The sequence below is a fragment of the Theropithecus gelada genome, chromosome 6 (assembly GCF_003255815.1).
Source record: "Theropithecus gelada isolate Dixy chromosome 6, Tgel_1.0, whole genome shotgun sequence".
Lineage (NCBI taxonomy): Eukaryota > Metazoa > Chordata > Mammalia > Primates > Cercopithecidae > Theropithecus > Theropithecus gelada.
In genome coordinates this window covers 14755568-14772974 of record NC_037673.1, presented here as the reverse complement: position 1 = coordinate 14772974, position 17407 = coordinate 14755568, and the positions used below count along the sequence as shown (strand labels likewise).

The 17407-nt window shown below is 45.6% G+C and overlaps 1 protein-coding gene across 1 annotated transcript in view; it reads left to right on the top strand.

The window, feature by feature from the left end:
- ANKH (ANKH inorganic pyrophosphate transport regulator) overlaps positions 1-17407 on the top strand; it is a 160298-nt gene that overhangs the window by 111150 nt on the left and 31741 nt on the right. The window contains exons 4-8 of the mRNA XM_025387843.1: positions 1047-1130; positions 5767-5937; positions 7701-7835; positions 10998-11090; positions 15179-15274. Of these exons, the coding sequence (XP_025243628.1) occupies positions 1047-1130; positions 5767-5937; positions 7701-7835; positions 10998-11090; positions 15179-15274 (579 nt within the window). The remainder of the gene's footprint in view (positions 1-1046; positions 1131-5766; positions 5938-7700; positions 7836-10997; positions 11091-15178; positions 15275-17407) is intronic.

The following is a 17407-nucleotide window of genomic DNA, read 5'->3' as shown; positions in this document are numbered from 1 at the left end:
CCTTCAGCTGTATTTATTTGCCATAAGAGACTTTCTGAAATCAAACAGAACACCAGAGCATTTGTAATTGGTACCCTTTTCTTCCATGTTTCTTCTGTAAGTTCCCCCCAAAACCCTGGTATAACAGCACGAGATGGCTAATAAAAATGAAAATAATGAACATTTATAAGGACCAGATCAACTCCTCCCTCCCCACCCCCTCACCCCGGCAGCATGGCGCTGATGTATTGGTTGGAGAGAGAATGTTTAAAGCCAGGAAGCTTATTATATGGTGGCTGTCAGACAACAAAGCCAGCCCACAGCCGTGATTTGCAGATGGGCAGGGAATTAGCTGTTGCTCTGCTAAGTCTTGACGTGGACCTGGGGAATAGACCCTGCTTGTCGCATTGTGCGTAGCTCAGATGAAATGTCATTTCTGTGTCAGTCCAAATCAACCTTGAAGGTAAGAAGGATGATCCTTAAACAGAGCCCGTCATGAACTTGAAACCTTCTCCAGACCTGCTGTTCCCCGGGCTTTTCATCTGCTCCCCTCATAGCACCTTCCTCCTCATCTCCCAAAGTGTCAGGTCAGATCCTGCCCAAACTTGAAGGCAAGAAAACAGTAGACTCTAATCAGTCAGTGAGCGCCGGTAATAACTGTAATAACTCAGACCCAAATGAGAGCCCTCATGATGACGTGCATCACGTGGGAAGGATGCTGCTTTGGGACTAAGATGCTTGAGAGAGAGAGATTGCATTTCCTCCATTCTTGGTATTCCTTCAGCTTTCCTGCCAGGCATACAAACCTAATAGTGCACTAGTTTGCATGCAATTGGTGCTAAATAAATACCTGCGTGCAGTCCTTCACTCCACTGGAAAACTCTAACGTGGAACCAGCCACCAGATCAAGTTACAGTAATTTTACCAACCAAAGATTTATCAGACCTTGGCGCTAAGGCTCTGAGGGGCTATAAAGTATATTTCAGGAATGTCCAGTAAATCGCATCAACCAGAAACAGCATAATATTGAAGGTGTATCTCATGCCAAATTCTTTTCTTTCTGGCAGGCATGGACCCATGCTGGCATTCTCTTAAAACACAAATACAGTTTCCTGGTGGGATGTGCCTCAATCTCAGATGTCATAGCTCAGGTAAATATGGTCTGTGTGTCAATCAGAGTTCCTCAGAGTCCCCTTCCGGCATGTGTAACTGATGTGTGATTTACATTCATTCACTGTGCAGTACATTCTGCATTCGACCTGGTTTTGCCAGCACTGTTATATCACATAGAGACCTCAATAAATATTTGCTAAATGGTTGAGAAAAGGAAACTCGCTGTAATAAAAGTGTGTATAATCTTGCTAGAATACGGGCTGTAAGAATTTAAATTTAAATAAAGAGGTTTTGACCTTTATTTTTAAAGAGCTTGCATGTGAGATGACTCTACAGTCATACCTAGTACCTTTTGGCATGTCTTAGGGTCACTGTGCACTTGCCTGGGTGCCCTCTGTGTGGCCTAACGCTATGTCACTGTGTTCTAGAGAGAGGGCTCTTACGAATTATTCTTAAACGTTCTTATAATCCTCTGTTGTTACCATGCAGAGCTGCCATTCACAGGTCACTTCCCCACATTTAGAAAGAACCAGGAAGTTGATTCAGCTGCCTTTCCACGCTGTCTGAGAAGAAGGCCTACATCCCACTCTCTGTTGGGTCCAATTCTCTGAGCCCTGGCACTCAACCCTGGCTTTCTGTCCTTTCTTCTTCTACCAAGGATAGAGCATGAACAATTTTAGTGGAAAAATCGATTGAATTCCTATGATTTATAAGTTAGACTAAGTTCCTACAGTCAGGGATTTGGGAGAATGATTTCTTCATAGAGGAGGAGGTTAGACTATATCTCTACATGCCCTTCCAAATTCTCATTTCTTTCTTTTTTCTTTTTCTTTTTTTTTTGAGACGGAGTTTCGCTCTTGTCAAATGGCATAATCTTGGCTCACTGCAACCTCCACTTCCCAGGTTCAAGTGATTCTCCTGCCTCAGCCTCCTGAGTAGCTGGGATTATAGGCACCTGCCACCATGCCCAGCTAATTTTTGTATTTTTAGTAGAGACGGGGCTTCTCCATTTTGGCCAGGTTGGTCTCAAACTCCTGACCTTAGGTAATCTGCCCATCTCAGCCTCCCAAAGTGCTGGGATTACAGGTGTGAGCCACCACGCCCAGTCTCATTTCTATTCTATGAACATTTCCATACATTTTTCCTTTCTTGCACACCCTGATCTCTTAGCCCCCTTCTTGAAATAATCTACTGTTGAACTGTTAGTATGAAGACCAATAATTTCCAGATTAATTGTGTTTACTCCGTGGATCACTATTATAAGTAGTTTAAATGGATTTCTACTAACACATTGTGTGTGTGTGTGTGTAAATACTAGCAATACTAGCAACCATCATTCTTTGGTATGTCTTTGTTAATTTTCTTAAGAGTGAGTAGAGAATTTTGTCCCAGTCTTACTGTCTGTATCCTCTGGGAGATGAACTAGACTGCCTTATTCACTCTAATCACTTCATTTGAAATTCAGTAAGCCTCTCTAATTTCAAACACTGGCATCAGCAAGTCGGTGAGCATTTGTGAGCACACATTTGTAGATGTGTGTTTTTTTAAAGGCCAAAAAAAAAAAAAAATTCCTTAACTTTGCCTGAAATAAACATAGTAGCCATCCAAGGACAGAAGAAGAAAAGCGTATCTCTGAAAAAGACTTTGCCAATACACCTACAGCCATTTTCCTCCTCTGTTTTAAACCTGATCCTGGCCCTTGCCTGTTGAGGGAAGGCCTGCAAGTTCAGAATAAACAGATCTGGTTAGTGGGAGCGTGGAAGCCAAGTTCAGATGCCATCTGGCTTCAGGCTGTGCCTGGTGGAGTAGTTATTTTAAACCTTGTTGCTTGAGTTCCTACCACAATTTGGCCAGGGGAATAAATTCTCTTTTTAAAGTCTTTCACCCTCAGGCTTCCGCTTATTACCTGAAAATATTTGTTAGGTATGAAAACATACCTAAGTTGGTAATGAGTAAATAGATTCCATGCAAAGTACTTTGAAATACCACCTTGGCATAAATAGCACATAATCACCAATCACCAGTGATAAAATGGAAATCATTTATAATGCCCCAAATTTCAATGGCAATTCTCGAGGGGGGGGTTGTTTTGTTTTGTTTTGTTTTGTTTTCAAGTTTTACTAAGTTAATGGGTTTCACATAATAGTACAAAAAACCTCTTGGTTTGGTGCAAACATGCAGTGCTTTTCTGTGCCGTCATTATTTTAACAGTTATATGTTCCAGTCAGTCATTGCCAAGGGATTCGTGAAAACATATTGCTGTTTTTGTTTTATTCCCTGGTCATCTGGACCTTCTTAGCTTGCTTGATATCAAGGTGAGAAATCTCAAGGTTGTTTGCCGTCTTCGGATTTCCATCCTGTAACTCCTCTGCTATCATCAGCCCTTGCCTTTCAAGGTCAGCTGACATTCCAAGGCTGGTCAGATCATAATGTGTACATCCCCTGCATTCCTGTAAATTCCCTTATCTCCTGCCTTTTCATCTCAGCCTTCCGAGAAAATTCCTCTGAACCAACCCTGTGTTATGCATCTTCCTGCACTTCCGTGGTGCTTCTGCAAAAGGTTACACCATGGAACAAACTGATCAAACTGTGAATGCACAATCTTATCCCTCACCTCTGCTGACTCTGTAGGAATTATTTCAGAGGGTGTTTCTCTGCCTCTCACCTCCCAACATATAACCTCATTTCCCACCTCACAGAGTCAGTTGCAGCAACCAAATTCATCACCTTCCAGCCAACAAACCTACACACTACCTTCCAGCCCTGCATCCTCCTCATTCTCTTCTCATTGTAAGGGAGGAAGTGTCCCCCCCCACCATCCAGGGCCACTCCTCTGGGTCCTGGCCTGTGCTGCTTTCTCAGGAACCTGTTCCCTGCTTTCTCATGCATCGTTTCCCTTGTCCTGTCGTGCTCAAATCTCTGCCATGTTAACACAGCAACAAGAAGCTTCCTGTGTATTTCACCTAACTCTGTAGCTACACTTCTCTATCACTTTATAGCCAAACTTCCTGGGAGGGTGGCTTCTACTCACTGTCTTTTTCACTTCCCTTTCATTCTCTACCTACTTGAGGCTGACTTCCACCCCCATCAGCCCACCTAGATGGTTCTTACTAATGACTTTCCCGCCATTAAACACAGCAGGCAGCTTCCCCGACCTTCTCTCTGTTGACTACCCCCTCCTCAGTCACACACTCCTTCCCACCGGCCCTCCCACCGCTGCAGTCCTGGTTTTTACGTGCTTCAGCTTGTTTTTTCCATTGATATTTAGCCATTAAGGTTGATGTAGCTCAGGAATATGCATTGTCCTGCCTTTGTTCTCAGTATGCTTCTGAGGTCTTTGGAATGACTGGATCCCAGGAGGACTCTAGACAAAAGCTGGGCTGATTCTCTGATTTTTGCAGGACAGGGAGGTTAATACATTGTGAAGCTTGCTTTAGAGACTGTACCATTGGATAGAGATATAAACATTATTGTAATTTCATTCTCTCCTGACTCTGGTTATTTCAACCTATTCTACTTTTATAGGTTAGTATTTTAAATGTTAATATAAGTTGTTTTATAAATATTACTGTTGGTGTTTTTTGGCAGAATTTTCAGTGGCTCTTTTTTGAGGTAGGGTCTCACTGTTACCCAGGCTGGAGTGCAGTGACACAATTAAAACTCACTGTAACCTGAAACTCCTGAGCTCAAGTGAACCTCCCACCTCAGCTTCCAAAGTAGCTAGGACTACAGGCGCGCATCACCACACCTGGCTCAGTTTTTAAAATCTTTTATAGAGATGGGGTCTCACTATGTTGCCCAAGCTGGTCTGGAACTGCTGGCCCCCAGCAATCTTCCAGCCTCAGCCTCCCAAAGCACTGAGATCACAGGTGTGAGCCATGGCACCCAGCCCATTTTTAGTGCCTTCGATCCAATAAACATTACTGTCTGTTTTCCTGTATACATCATTGATCACTTCTGTTTTTTTCTTTGTTAAATGTAGCCTAGTTCTCTGGTGTGTGTTACATACACACGTGAGTGTCCAGCCTCGAGAGGGAAAAGCTACATTAAGTTGGTAATGAGTAAATAGATTCCATGCACAGTACTTTGAAATACCACCTTGGCATAAATAGCAAGTAATCACTAATCACCAATGGTACAATGGAAATTATTTATAATGCCTCCCATTTCAGTGGCAATTCTCGAGGGGTGTTTTTTTGTTTTGTTTTGTTTTTGTTTAATTTTACTAAGTTAATGGGTTTCACACAATAGTACATCTTGCACCAAATCTCTTGGTTTGGTGCAAACATGCAGTGCTTTTCTGTGCTGTCATTATTTTAAGTTATATGTTCCAGTCAGTCATTGCCAAGGGATTCGTGAAAACATATTGCATAGATTGTTTTTTAAGCAGTAACCTTAAAAACGATGCCTTGAAAGATGCTTGTAGTTGCTTGAAAGAATTTTCATGGTGGGTATAACAGAATGATCAGTGTGTCCCTCCAGTCAACTGCAAACATCTGCACCTGAGTTACATGAGAGCGACACTAGGCCATCATCCAGTTTTCACCTCTCTTTGCATAAAAGTCAAGATCTTTGCTCAGAGGTCTGTCTCAGGTTCCAGAGCGTGGCCCTGTGCTTCTGTCGATCGGTTCCTGCTTCTCCCCTCTGACCTGTTCCCGTTCTCCCTTCTCTCAGGTTGTTTTTGTAGCCATTTTGCTTCACAGTCACCTGGAATGCCGGGAGCCCCTGCTCATCCCCATCCTCTCCTTGTACATGGGCGCACTTGTGCGCTGCACCACCCTGTGCCTGGGCTACTACAAGAACATCCACGACATCATCCCCGACAGAAGTGGCCCGGAGCTGGGGGTACGTCTGCCAACCCAACCACAGTCTGTCTGAGACTCGGAGTAGAATAAAACTGTGTTCTACCTCTTAGAAAATGAGAAATCAGTGACATCAAAACATGAAATTGGCCAGGATGTCATACCCAGAGGCTGAGTGCTAGGTGTCTGCCGGGAAAGACAGTTGGAGAATTAATGAACTCAAACAGATGGATGTGATCTGAGATGTCACTGTCCAGCCTCCTTATCCCACAGGAGGAGACAGAGGCACAGAGAATCTGTGGCCAAAGAATAGATACGACACTCGTGGTTTCTCTTGCTCTTCTAAGTTACTCTGCAGTCAACAAAGGTTTCAGGACCCACGTTACCTTTGAGTTTACATTTCACTGGGTTTAATTTTATAGCAGGGATCCAGGCTTTGTTTATACTTTCTTCAATGTACCAGTCCCTTATTCAGGTACCTCCTGGGGACCGAGTACAACATTAGGTACCATAGGGCAACACAGAAATTTTGAGATATGGTCTCTACCCTCAAGCAGCATCATATCCCATTTGGCAGGTCAGAACAATACAGAAGCAACAATTAAAACAGTCATCTGAGACAGCACATCACCTGCATGAGGATTTAGGAGCCATTAACACTGGGAGAAGGAACATAGTGATGTAGTGTAAGATGCCTCCTTGGAGGAGGCAGATCTTGCTGTGCCCTGAAAGTTGAATAAGAAACAAGTAGGAGTGAGATAGAGAACCTTAGAGAGATGACCAAAGCATTCTGTTTGTTGTAAGTATAAACCGTATCTGATTTCTGTGTGTGCTAATTTTCCCTTCCCATAGGTATGAGACATCATTTGGTTTGTCTGCATTTAGCTGTAAGGCATCTACAGCCCTAAATTCATCCCCTCACCTTACCCTGATCCCCACTTGGGCCACACATTACTTTGTGGTGTCAAGCAGTAATTGTTTTGACCACTTACCTCCATCCAAGGTCAGGCTGTCAGTGAAATCCTATCTAGTTATCTCATCACTAGGCCAACCACAAATTGGTCTTGATGGTAACAATCTGTCTCTTAACATTTAGCCACCAGCAAAAGGAAATAAAGTGGCCACGATGGTTCTGTGATGTAATTCTCACCCTTGTGAACAATCAAAACCAAAATTGCATAATGAAAGCCAGGCTTTAAAGATATCCCACACCTTTGCCACAGAAGTCTTAGAAATCCCTTGTTCTTTACATGCCTTTATTTTGGTTATGCTTTTGAACAGTTTACATGACGTCTATGAGAGCTCCGAGAATAAGAACCTCTGTAGTCAATTTCTACACTGCCAAAATAATTAGGCACATTTTTGTGAGCTGATTCCAAAATAAATTATAATAACTTTTTTATTTCTAAGAGTTACCTCTTCCTGACATGGCTTCTAGCCAGCCCATTTGATGAGATTAACGAAGACTTAATTTCAAACCTGTTTCTCAGGCCCTAGATGTGGGTTCTACCTTGGTTAGAGATTCCCTGAGTCCCAGTATGGAAAAGAGTGGTTGGGATCCATTAAATTTCAGTGTGTGTTTTAATTTCACGGCAGCTTGCCAGCTGTCTCAGTTAATTTCTATTAAGACTGAACATTTTATTTTAATTCAACTTGGCTTGTCTACAGACACTTTTCCTTATATTACTTTCAAGTATAATGAATTGGCTCATGATTAACATACGAAGGAAAAGCTTTGATTCTGAATCGTTTTTTCCATTCTACTTGTAGAGTTTAGGTAACTTTTATCTTCGTTTCTTAATGTAGGGAGATGCAACAATAAGAAAGATGCTGAGCTTCTGGTGGCCTTTGGCTCTCATTCTGGCCACACAGAGAATCAGTCGGCCTATTGTCAACCTGTTTGTTTCCCGGGACCTTGGTGGCAGTTCCGCAGCCACAGAGGTAGGCCATGCTTTGGGGATGTGGGGCTTATAATCAGCTTGGTGGGGCAGGAGGTGCTGAAACTGATGTCCAGTTCTTCTTGAGAGCTCAAGTAATTCTCCAATTTTAAATTACATGACAGTCACCCTAGGAAACCATAAAGATCTCGTTCAGTGACGTATAATCATGTAATTGTATATTTTTATGATTATGGGAGAAAACCTGTCATGCCTGTCATACATCCTTCTTATCATATGAGGAACTGAGGCACAGAAAGAAAAGGTTAAAGGCACAGAACTCGCTGGAAGCTGGGCTAGTGTTAGAATCCAGGTTTTCTGACTCCTACTCCGTTTTCCATGTCCACGGAGCCAGCACCGGCCTCTTCACCGTGGTGGCAGAGGACGATGGAGCATGCCACGTGGCAGCCGAGTGGGACACACCCAGTGGCTGCAGGGCCGCTGCCTCTGTGTTGACCCAGCCTGCCCTCACCTGCCCTTCATCGTCATGCATGTGCCACCCCACCCGTCACCACCACACCCGCGCCTGGCCTGCCCACCTCAGATGGGGAGCTCCTTGATCGAACAGACTTTCTCTGGAAACTGGCAGCCACTCCAAAGAAAGAGTTGACTCATTTTTCCCTCTTTCAAGTTGGGTTTGAACAAATAGAATTACTTCATTGGCTTCCTCCTCCACTGCCCTCTGGAGAATTAATTCCAACTCTGGAACTGCTGCTCCCGAGGAAGGCTCATGGCTGCCCACGAGGGCCCCCTGTCCAGGGGCTGCCTTGCGGGGAGCGGTCTGGAGCCCTAACTGCACTGTCAGCATGTCTCCAGCCAGAGCCCCTGCCAGTTTCCATGTCCTGGGAAGCTGCTCATGTTCTCCTGGAAAGAGAAGCACATAAATCCGAAGCAGAACACTTTCTCTTGCTTCGGTGTGTTCCTGGATTTTGTTTTTTGAGTCATGAGCGTCATCTTGGGTGGCTACTGTAACACACAGTTTTTGTTCTTGAATACTTCAGTTCAAGTTTCTCATAAAAAGTATGGAACCCCCACCACCTGTGTGCTAGAATTCCATCCTCCCCTTTAACAAAAGAAAAAGGACAAGTATACGTTAGAGCCATTTGAAAATTGCCCTTGATGGCATATAGGAACAGCACGTGGGGTACAGCGCTGGCATTTATTGGTCATCTGCTCATGTGCCAGGCATTTATGTACATTTCCTTGACTCCCCAATAACACTATGGGATGGATATTATTCTTACTGTTCCACCAGAGGAGCAAGAAGGGGAGCTGTGGGAGAGGTGGTGCTTTGCACAGCTGGGGAGCGATGAGGTGAAGGTTTGGATCCAGGTCTGCCCGATCCCAACGCTCCTTTTTGTTCTAGCACACCACGCCACACCACACTTCCGTCACACTGCTGGGGACTTGCCTCATGTTCCTGGAACCTCCGGGCATTGCCGTTTCGTTAATTAAAACAGCTGAAGCTCGCTTTCCTCCTTCACAGGCTAGGCAGAGAGTTGAACACTGCCAGGATGTAGGTTTAGATGCTTTGTTTTCACTTTTCTTCCTTTTCATTCACATAGGGAAGGAACTGTCATTGTATTTTTCTCCTTTAAGAGGCGGGGTCTTGCTTTGTCACCCAGGTAGGAGTGTAGTGGTGGCACGATCATAGCTCACTGCAGCCTCGATCTCCTGGGCTAAAGCAATCCTCCCACCTCAGCCTCCTGAGCCACCATGCCCAACTAATATTTCAATTTCTTTTGTAGAGACGGTGTCTCGCTTTGTTGTCCAGGCTGGTCTCAAACTCCTTGGCTCAAGCAATTCTCTAACCTCAGCCTCCCAAAGTGCTGGAATTATAGGCATGAGCTACCATGTCTGGTCAGAAACTCATATTTTCATGGAAACACATTGATAGCTTTCTGCACAAAATGTGTATTTAATTTTCTTAAATTAAAAATCTAAATTGGGCCATAGTGACCAAACAGACTGGGAGTGAGTTGGGTTGGAAGGAGAGTAGCACAGAGCCATCAACAACCACCGAAAATGTCAGCGTCCCTGAAGGATGGAGTGGAGGCTTAGAGGTGGATCCCAAGGAAGAGACCCTCCGAAGAGCAGGGAGGGCTCGCAATTTCATTTTGAGAATCCAGAATAAATAGGGCTAGACTAGAGGGTTCTGTGTAGCTCAATGGAATGAGCAAAGATTCTGGAGTTGGGTGGACCTGGGTTGAAATCTTGGCGTCTCAGAGCAGTGGATGGTCTTTTCCCATCTTTATCGCCTACACTTTAAGATTAAGGTGTAATAAAACCCAAAGGGAAGGATTGAAACTGTCTTTGCAAACATATGACTGAGACAGTGAAAGAGATCTGACTTAACTGACTCCATCTTGCTTCTAACCTCCCAGCCATCCTTGTTCTTTCCTGGGCATAGGCCAAACTAACTTTGGGAGAAACTTATAGTTTATAGTTTAAACAAAAATGGTAAGAGCAAAGCAGACCTCCTTCTTGCCTGGGGACTAGATTGCCTTTGTAGAACTAGCATTAGCCACAAGATTAGAAATGATGCTTTAGGGGTCATGCAGCCGGAGGCTACAACATTCGGACCCTCCCTAAGCTGCTCCAAAGATCAGTGCTTACTTTGCAGACCCTGCACTTGATGGATCAGCTGGCCCCACGCAGATCAATCAACTGGCTCATCTGAGCTTGTGGCCCCCAACCAGGAACTGACTGAGCACAAGAAGACAGTTCTGACTTCCTGTGATTTCATCTCTGACCCCAGTGCTCGGGGAGACTGATTTGAATAATAATAAAACTCTGGTCTCCCTCAAAAAGAAAAAAAAAAAAAGAGAAAAAATAAAAGGAATCTTGGCTTCCCAGCCAGTGGTCTGCACCTCTTTCTCGTTGCATCCGCATAAAACATGATGCATCCCCGTTGTTTCACGTCCACTTTGTTGGCTGGCTCATTCCACTCGCAAGGATGCGGCGGAGTGCCTGCCCCTAGGAGCCCAATTTGCTGTCAGTTCCCCCCGTCCCGGGCTGTCCTGTGGCTGCCTGATGTTTGTCCCCCAGTGTGGAGGGCTCTTTCCTCAGTGGCTGCACCTGAGCCAGCGTGCTTTGTCACCTACTCTAGCTCCTGGAGGACTTTCTGCTGATACCCTGCTAACTCTGCCACCTCTTCCTGTTGCAGGCCGTGGCGATTTTGACAGCCACGTACCCCGTGGGTCACATGCCATACGGCTGGTTGACGGAGATCCGTGCTGTCTATCCTGCTTTCGACAAGGTGAGAACCCGTGCGGTGTCGTGTCTGAAACATGCTTTTGAAATGACTGCTTGATAGACAGGGCTCTCTGACGAGGGACACTTTGTTGCTCCTCAGTCCTGCTTCCCTTTGTACGGTTAATATGACGTTGGGGACGTTGAAGGAATATTTTCCTCAGAAAATAACAGGCAAGTTGAAGCTTGCCTTGACGCTGATCCCATGATGCTTTTCCAAAGTGATCTTCTGTAGTTACTTTCAGGTTATTCCCATTGAGTAATGATTTGTTTGCGAAAGGGAAAATAAACTTCCCCCAAAATCAATTTATGGAATTTTATTTCTGTGGTTTGTTTCTTTAAACGAATACTTTGTTGACCCCCTACCAGATGGCTAAGGTGTAGGCAGGAAGCCGTGCTCCTGGCTTCATGAGGATGTGGTTCTCTTTCTGTGGGCTGGCCTACCTGCGTGCTCAAGCCTGGCCATAGGCAAGACCTAGGTCCAGTGTTTTGATATGGCAGACGTATTCCAGTGGAAAGCCTCTGTTGACAGCTGCTGTGTCTCCCCAGCCACAAGAGTCACATAACCCTTCTGCTGTGTAACTTGTGACCCAGTCAGCACTGTCCTGCTGTCATTCAATAGAAGTCTATTTTATAGCATTATGATTTAAACCTATAGACTTTTATTAATACTCTAAAACAAATGGCTGGTGAAACATACTCCAAAAATAGTCTACAGTGTTTTAAATGATACGTTGGAAGGAGGCAAACAGGCTGCCACTTCTTACCACGAAGGGCGCCTGTTGTGCCTTGAATGTCCACAGAACTAGCAGCCACTGCCAGCATCACGCTGTCTTATCCCAGCCAGAGCCTGTGAGGTGAGGAAAGGAAGCCTCCTAGCCAGCGGTGTCCACAGCGCTCAACTCTGGCAGAATGGGCAGCTTGGCACTGGACCCTGGATAATGCCGGCCCCTCCCGCCTTCACCCACCACCGGCCTAACCTCTCCTGGGCACAGGAAGCCCTGGGAAGCCACACAACAAGGCTAGGCCACCAGCTGCAGGCTTCCCTCCTTTCTTCACATGGCCACCAGCTTTCAGAATGCCCCCCTGAGACCGTTTGTGGGTTCTGGGAGGGGCGAGGCCTGGGGAGCAGGGACTGGGGACCCCCTCTCCCCCACCACACCTTATAGCCTGGCCCAAGGACATCCGCCCAAGCATCTCTGAAAGTGTGAGATGGAGACGGAGGATCAAGCCTGGAGTATCACCCACATCTGCCCTCCTCCTCCTCTGCTCCTGCAGTTCCCGAGCAGTTTCTCTGTTAGGGCATGCTTGTACAAACACACACACACATCCACCCCCACACACAGCCTGCTCCCACTTCCCCATCAGGATGTTCTTCCACTGCCAGCCCCCAGGCCACTCTTCCCTGTCTCTATCACTTGCATCCTCTATTTCCCTAGAGATAGAGGATCACCTGGGAAGGGTAACCCACCTGAAAACCAGTGAGGGATTCCCCTGTACTGAGCTAATGGGCGATAGGCCCCGAACCCTGTACTGAGTGTGGAATTTCCTCAGTGGACCATTATTAGTTAGGACCCGCCACCTACTGGACTGTGACTTAGGACCCGCCACCTACNCCATTATTAGTTAGGACCCGCCACCTACTGGACTGTGACTTAGGACCCGCCACCTACTGGACTGTGACTTAGGACCCGCCACCTACTGGACTGTGACTTAGGACCCGCCACCTACTGGGAATATTCTGTTGCAGCATCAGGATGCAGAGATCTCCTAAGAAATGCTTTTGGTTCCTGCTTCATAGGCCTCTGAGAGTGGACTCAGAAGGCATGAGTCACTTGCTGGAGAGAGCAGACACTGTGTTTGAGTGGGTTTAATTCAGTCTATAGATAGAAATCATTGTTTTCGTTTCAAGGCACATGTGTATAGAAGTAAATCCTAGAAAACCAGCATGAATGTATGTCTTTTTGCTAAATTTCAGTTCTAGCTCCTGATGAATAAGGTGATCATCTGATGAAACTGATGAGAAGGGCAAGTGCTGAAGTGTTAGAACCTTCTGGCTGCCTAGGTCTCATCTGAGATTATTTTTGGCCACCTTGAAATCATAAAATTTAACAATACAACAGTGTATGGTTTCAGTGAGAGCATCCAAGAAAAACATTGTTTTATTCTTGATCACAGAGGCTAGGAGCTATAAAAGAAATTCCTTTAACGAGCATACCTCTAGCCAGAACTTCAAGTTACTCCAAATCCTTTTAAAACCTCGCCCATTGTTTCCAAGCATTCCAGCAAGCCACGCCAGCCATTTATGTGAATACCGTCTATTCACCAAAATCTTAGGCACCTCCATGTGGACTTCCAGAATTTGCTGCATTGACAGTTGAAATCCTTAGCTTCTTTGTGGGCTCCAGAATCAGAGATTTAAAATTTCTCACATACCTTCTGGGAGTTCTAGCTAAGTAGGAGCTGAGAGAGGTTTCCACTAGTGCAGATTCTCTCTAATGTTCAGTTCTCTGCAAAAAATGATGCTTCTGAGCCAACTGGGCCAACAAACGGAAACGCCAGTGCTAATCTAATGATACCTGCTGGTTTATTCCAACGATCTTCATGTGAATATGTGCCATTTTGCAAATCACAGTGCCCCTGAAGGAGCTGTGGTACATTGCTGTCCCCATGGCAGTATGTGTGTTTTGCTGAGGTTCCCTAATTCTTTCCAACATAGGCCTCCTTCTCATCGTACCCAGCAGGGCACTGCTGTTACAGAGAGCGGTCCTCTAACAGATCCAGGGTGAATGGAGATGGAGGTCTCCAACCACTGGGACTTGTACTTTGCCGTAGAGCAGTCTAGAAAACAGATATGTTTTAGAGACTAGAATTAAGAAAACGTATACTCACTCAGAGGTTGGTCCTGGTGGTGGCAGGGATTTGAGAAATGACCTTAGCCTCCCAGTAAAGGAAAATCACAAGCTCTTTTCCACGTGGATCCTGTAGTAGCTGCGGGTGTGTGTTTCACGAGGCTGGATGCGGAGCCAGGTGTTCAGGGTTTGTTTTTGTGAGTCGGCTCTGGGACTAATTAGGTCCATAATGAGGCCAGGGTTATTTTTCTCTGCCAGTTTTTGTGGTCCGGGGGCCAGACCCTCATTTTGCGGAGGTGAGAAGCACGCTTAGCATTGCAGCTGGAGAGCCTCGGCAGGCCCCTTTGACTGCCAAACTGGGGGACATCTGAGCCCCCCGCAGTCCTTCTTGAAATCCAGTGCAGCAGATGCTCTTGGGGTATCTCTTCTACTCAGATGTTGTGCTGAGTGCTTCTAGGGGAGACACGCAGGGCATTATCTCAGCAAGCACAGCCTCACCGGGGTTGGACGCATGACAGGACGTGATGCCTGCCCTCAGAGAGCTCCAGGTTCATTGGGCTTTACAGGAGGTAGGGCTCAGCTTGGAGGTCCAAGGTCAGAGTGGCTTTTGGGAACAGATGGGCTGTGAAGATGATGGGCCTTCGAAAGAGGGATGTTTTTGAAAATCAGGATTCAATGGCAGGAGGAACAAAAGCGCCAGGTGTGTCAGGGGAAGAGCAGGAAGCCCCATTTGGGCTAGAAGTAGAGAAGTCACGGCTGGAAGGTGAGTCCATGTCAGATTGCACAAGGCCTTGAATGCCCGGTGGGATTTATAGTCCATTTGGTAGGGAGGAGAGGAGCCCTGGAGGCCCCTGAGCAGGGCCATGGCATTTAGGGAGATGCCCATGGTGGCCAGATACAGGGTCTGCTGGGACCAGGAGTGGGGTGCATGGGGCAGGAGCAGGCTTCAGAGCTGAAGCCCCAGGACTGGGCGAGGTGGGCCGCCCAGGCCTAGGGGAGGTGACTGAGTTGGACGATGCTACAGGGCGTTGAGTCGAGAATTCACTCAGGTTAATGATCCTGTGCAGGGACCTGACAGTTGCCCGAGAGACACTCAACATGACAGCCGCCTGGCAAACTGTCACTTGAAACCTCTTTTCAGACACATCAGATAAAACAAAAGCAAGATGCTCTTCAAGATCCCCTGGTGGGTTCAGCCAAGGATAAGCAGGGCCCATTCATGACTGTCGTTTTCTTTCCCCAGAATAACCCCAGCAACAAACTGGTGAGCACGAGCAACACAGTCACGGCAGCCCACATCAAGAAGTTCACCTTCGTCTGCATGGCTCTGTCACTCACGGTAAGGACAGAGGCTCTCTCTGTCTCTTCTCTCTGTTTGGTTTTTGTAAAGGGGCAAGTTGCTATTTTAAAGGGGGAAATCTTACTTTCCACGACGTAAGGTGATGCTAGATTAATTAGCAACCTCTTCAATACATGTTCTTCTTCAAATGTGAACGATTGTTATTCAAGGAGGCCCTAGAGTCTAGGAATAAAGGACCTACTTCAGGCGTTTCTTGGGACTTCTCAAATGCTGCAGAAAGGAAGAGGTTGCCTTTAATTGGAATAATACACTTGTCTTGCTGAAAAATTTCCAGCCCACTTTTTAAACATCAAGAGTCAACTTTACAACCATCCCTGTCTCTTTTCCAAATTTAATCAGCATTATTTCAGTTTTCCCCAGTAAAAATTCCTTTCCAGTTATGTTTGTGCTGACATAGCCTACTTACTTGGCAATCGCATGCCCAAAGGCATGGAGCCCCTGTGGGATCCCAGGCCCGTCTATCTGCTGAGGATACAGCTGTGAGCAAGCATGTGTGACACTGTGTCAGCAGCAAAGCCTGTCAGTATTTCTATGTACAACCTTAAATAAACAACACACATCCTTCATTATCAAGCCCCTGCGAGTAATTCAGGTGTGTTTGAACATTGATAATGTTCAAAAAACATGGAGAAATTAGGTGCATGCTTTATAGTCCAAAGGACGTGGTATATAATTTAAGGTTTATTTAGAGCATTTATCAACAGTGGCAAAAAACCTACCGTTTATAAACAGCCTTCCATTGGAGACTGTGCCCTTTGGGTTATAAAGATGGAGATGAGAAGAGGATAAAAAGAAATAAAGGTCTTTTGAACTTGGTTCTGCTTTCCATTTTATTGTTGTGACAACACGTGTCTTATTAAATCCTGTAGAAACGTACATTCACATATACAATAGAAGTATTTGCAGAAATGTCAAGATGTGTGCAGTTGTCATTGTCAATAACTAATAAAGAGGACCGAAGGCCATGAAGGTGTTGGATTATGCCAGTAACGGGAACACAGGAGCTGGGTCCTTCTTACCATCATCACAAGAACCGTGGAGCTTGATGAGCTCTGTTAGTGGGCCATTAAAATCAAGGCCTGCGTACATTTTAAACCTTTAATGGACATTTTGAAAGCCTGCAGCTTAATATTTGATCCGTTGATCCAACACCTAATTAGATTGTCACAAGGGCAGTGCCCATCACAGAAGACCTCTGACACTGCCAAGTCATGACCTCTTGTCCTCAGCTGCCCTTGTCACCACCAACACAGCCCCTTTTGCCAGCCTGTCCCTGTGGAACATGGGGGCGTTGGGAACCTATTCCAGCACTGCCTCACTGCAGAACAATTTCTGATAGCAATGCCTGTTTGAGCGGGGCCGGTTCCCCAGGCAGCCCTGCTCCCCTGTTAGCATGATTTCTCTCTGTGGTGTGCAAGCTTTTCCATAGTTTCCTAAAACATTAGCAAAACACTGAGCAACTTTGAAACCATTTAAAAGAGCATTTTAGGCAGAACAGAGCAGGTTTCTATTCCAGGAACAGACCTCAGCATTTGGAGACTGTGTTAATGGCTAGAAGTCCAAGGTTGACTCTGCTGTGAGGCCCTATGACTTGGACCTCACCTGCTTATGAAGCTGACAACTCCTGGCCGCCGCTGGCTCTGCAGTCCAGAAACTCGCCTCCTCTCTCTTCTTTCACACTGTTTAACATCTTCCCGCAGCTAGAGTTGAATCTGATGGAGAGCTTTACCAATTGAGCTTAAGGACATTCTCCTCTCTTTCAGTTCACAGGCAGTAATTTGTACTTCTAAAAAGATTATTCTGCAGCAAGTTTATTTTGAAATGATGATGACTTATTATCTGGGAAAGTGCTTACATTTCCCAGGTAGAGGCTTTATTTATTATTCTAATCCTCTATCTAAAAACCATCTGTGACTTGAAGTTTCTCAGGGTAAATTTTCACCTTCTAGAAATAGAGATTCAGAACCCTTTGTCGGAAAGGAACTTGGAGATGAACTAGTCAAAACCCATAATTTTTCAGAAGAGGAAATGATTCACACCGGACAAGTGACTCGTCCAAGTATCCAGTAATAGAAGCGGCTACAGCCCAGCCTTCAGGGCGTGCTCTCCAGG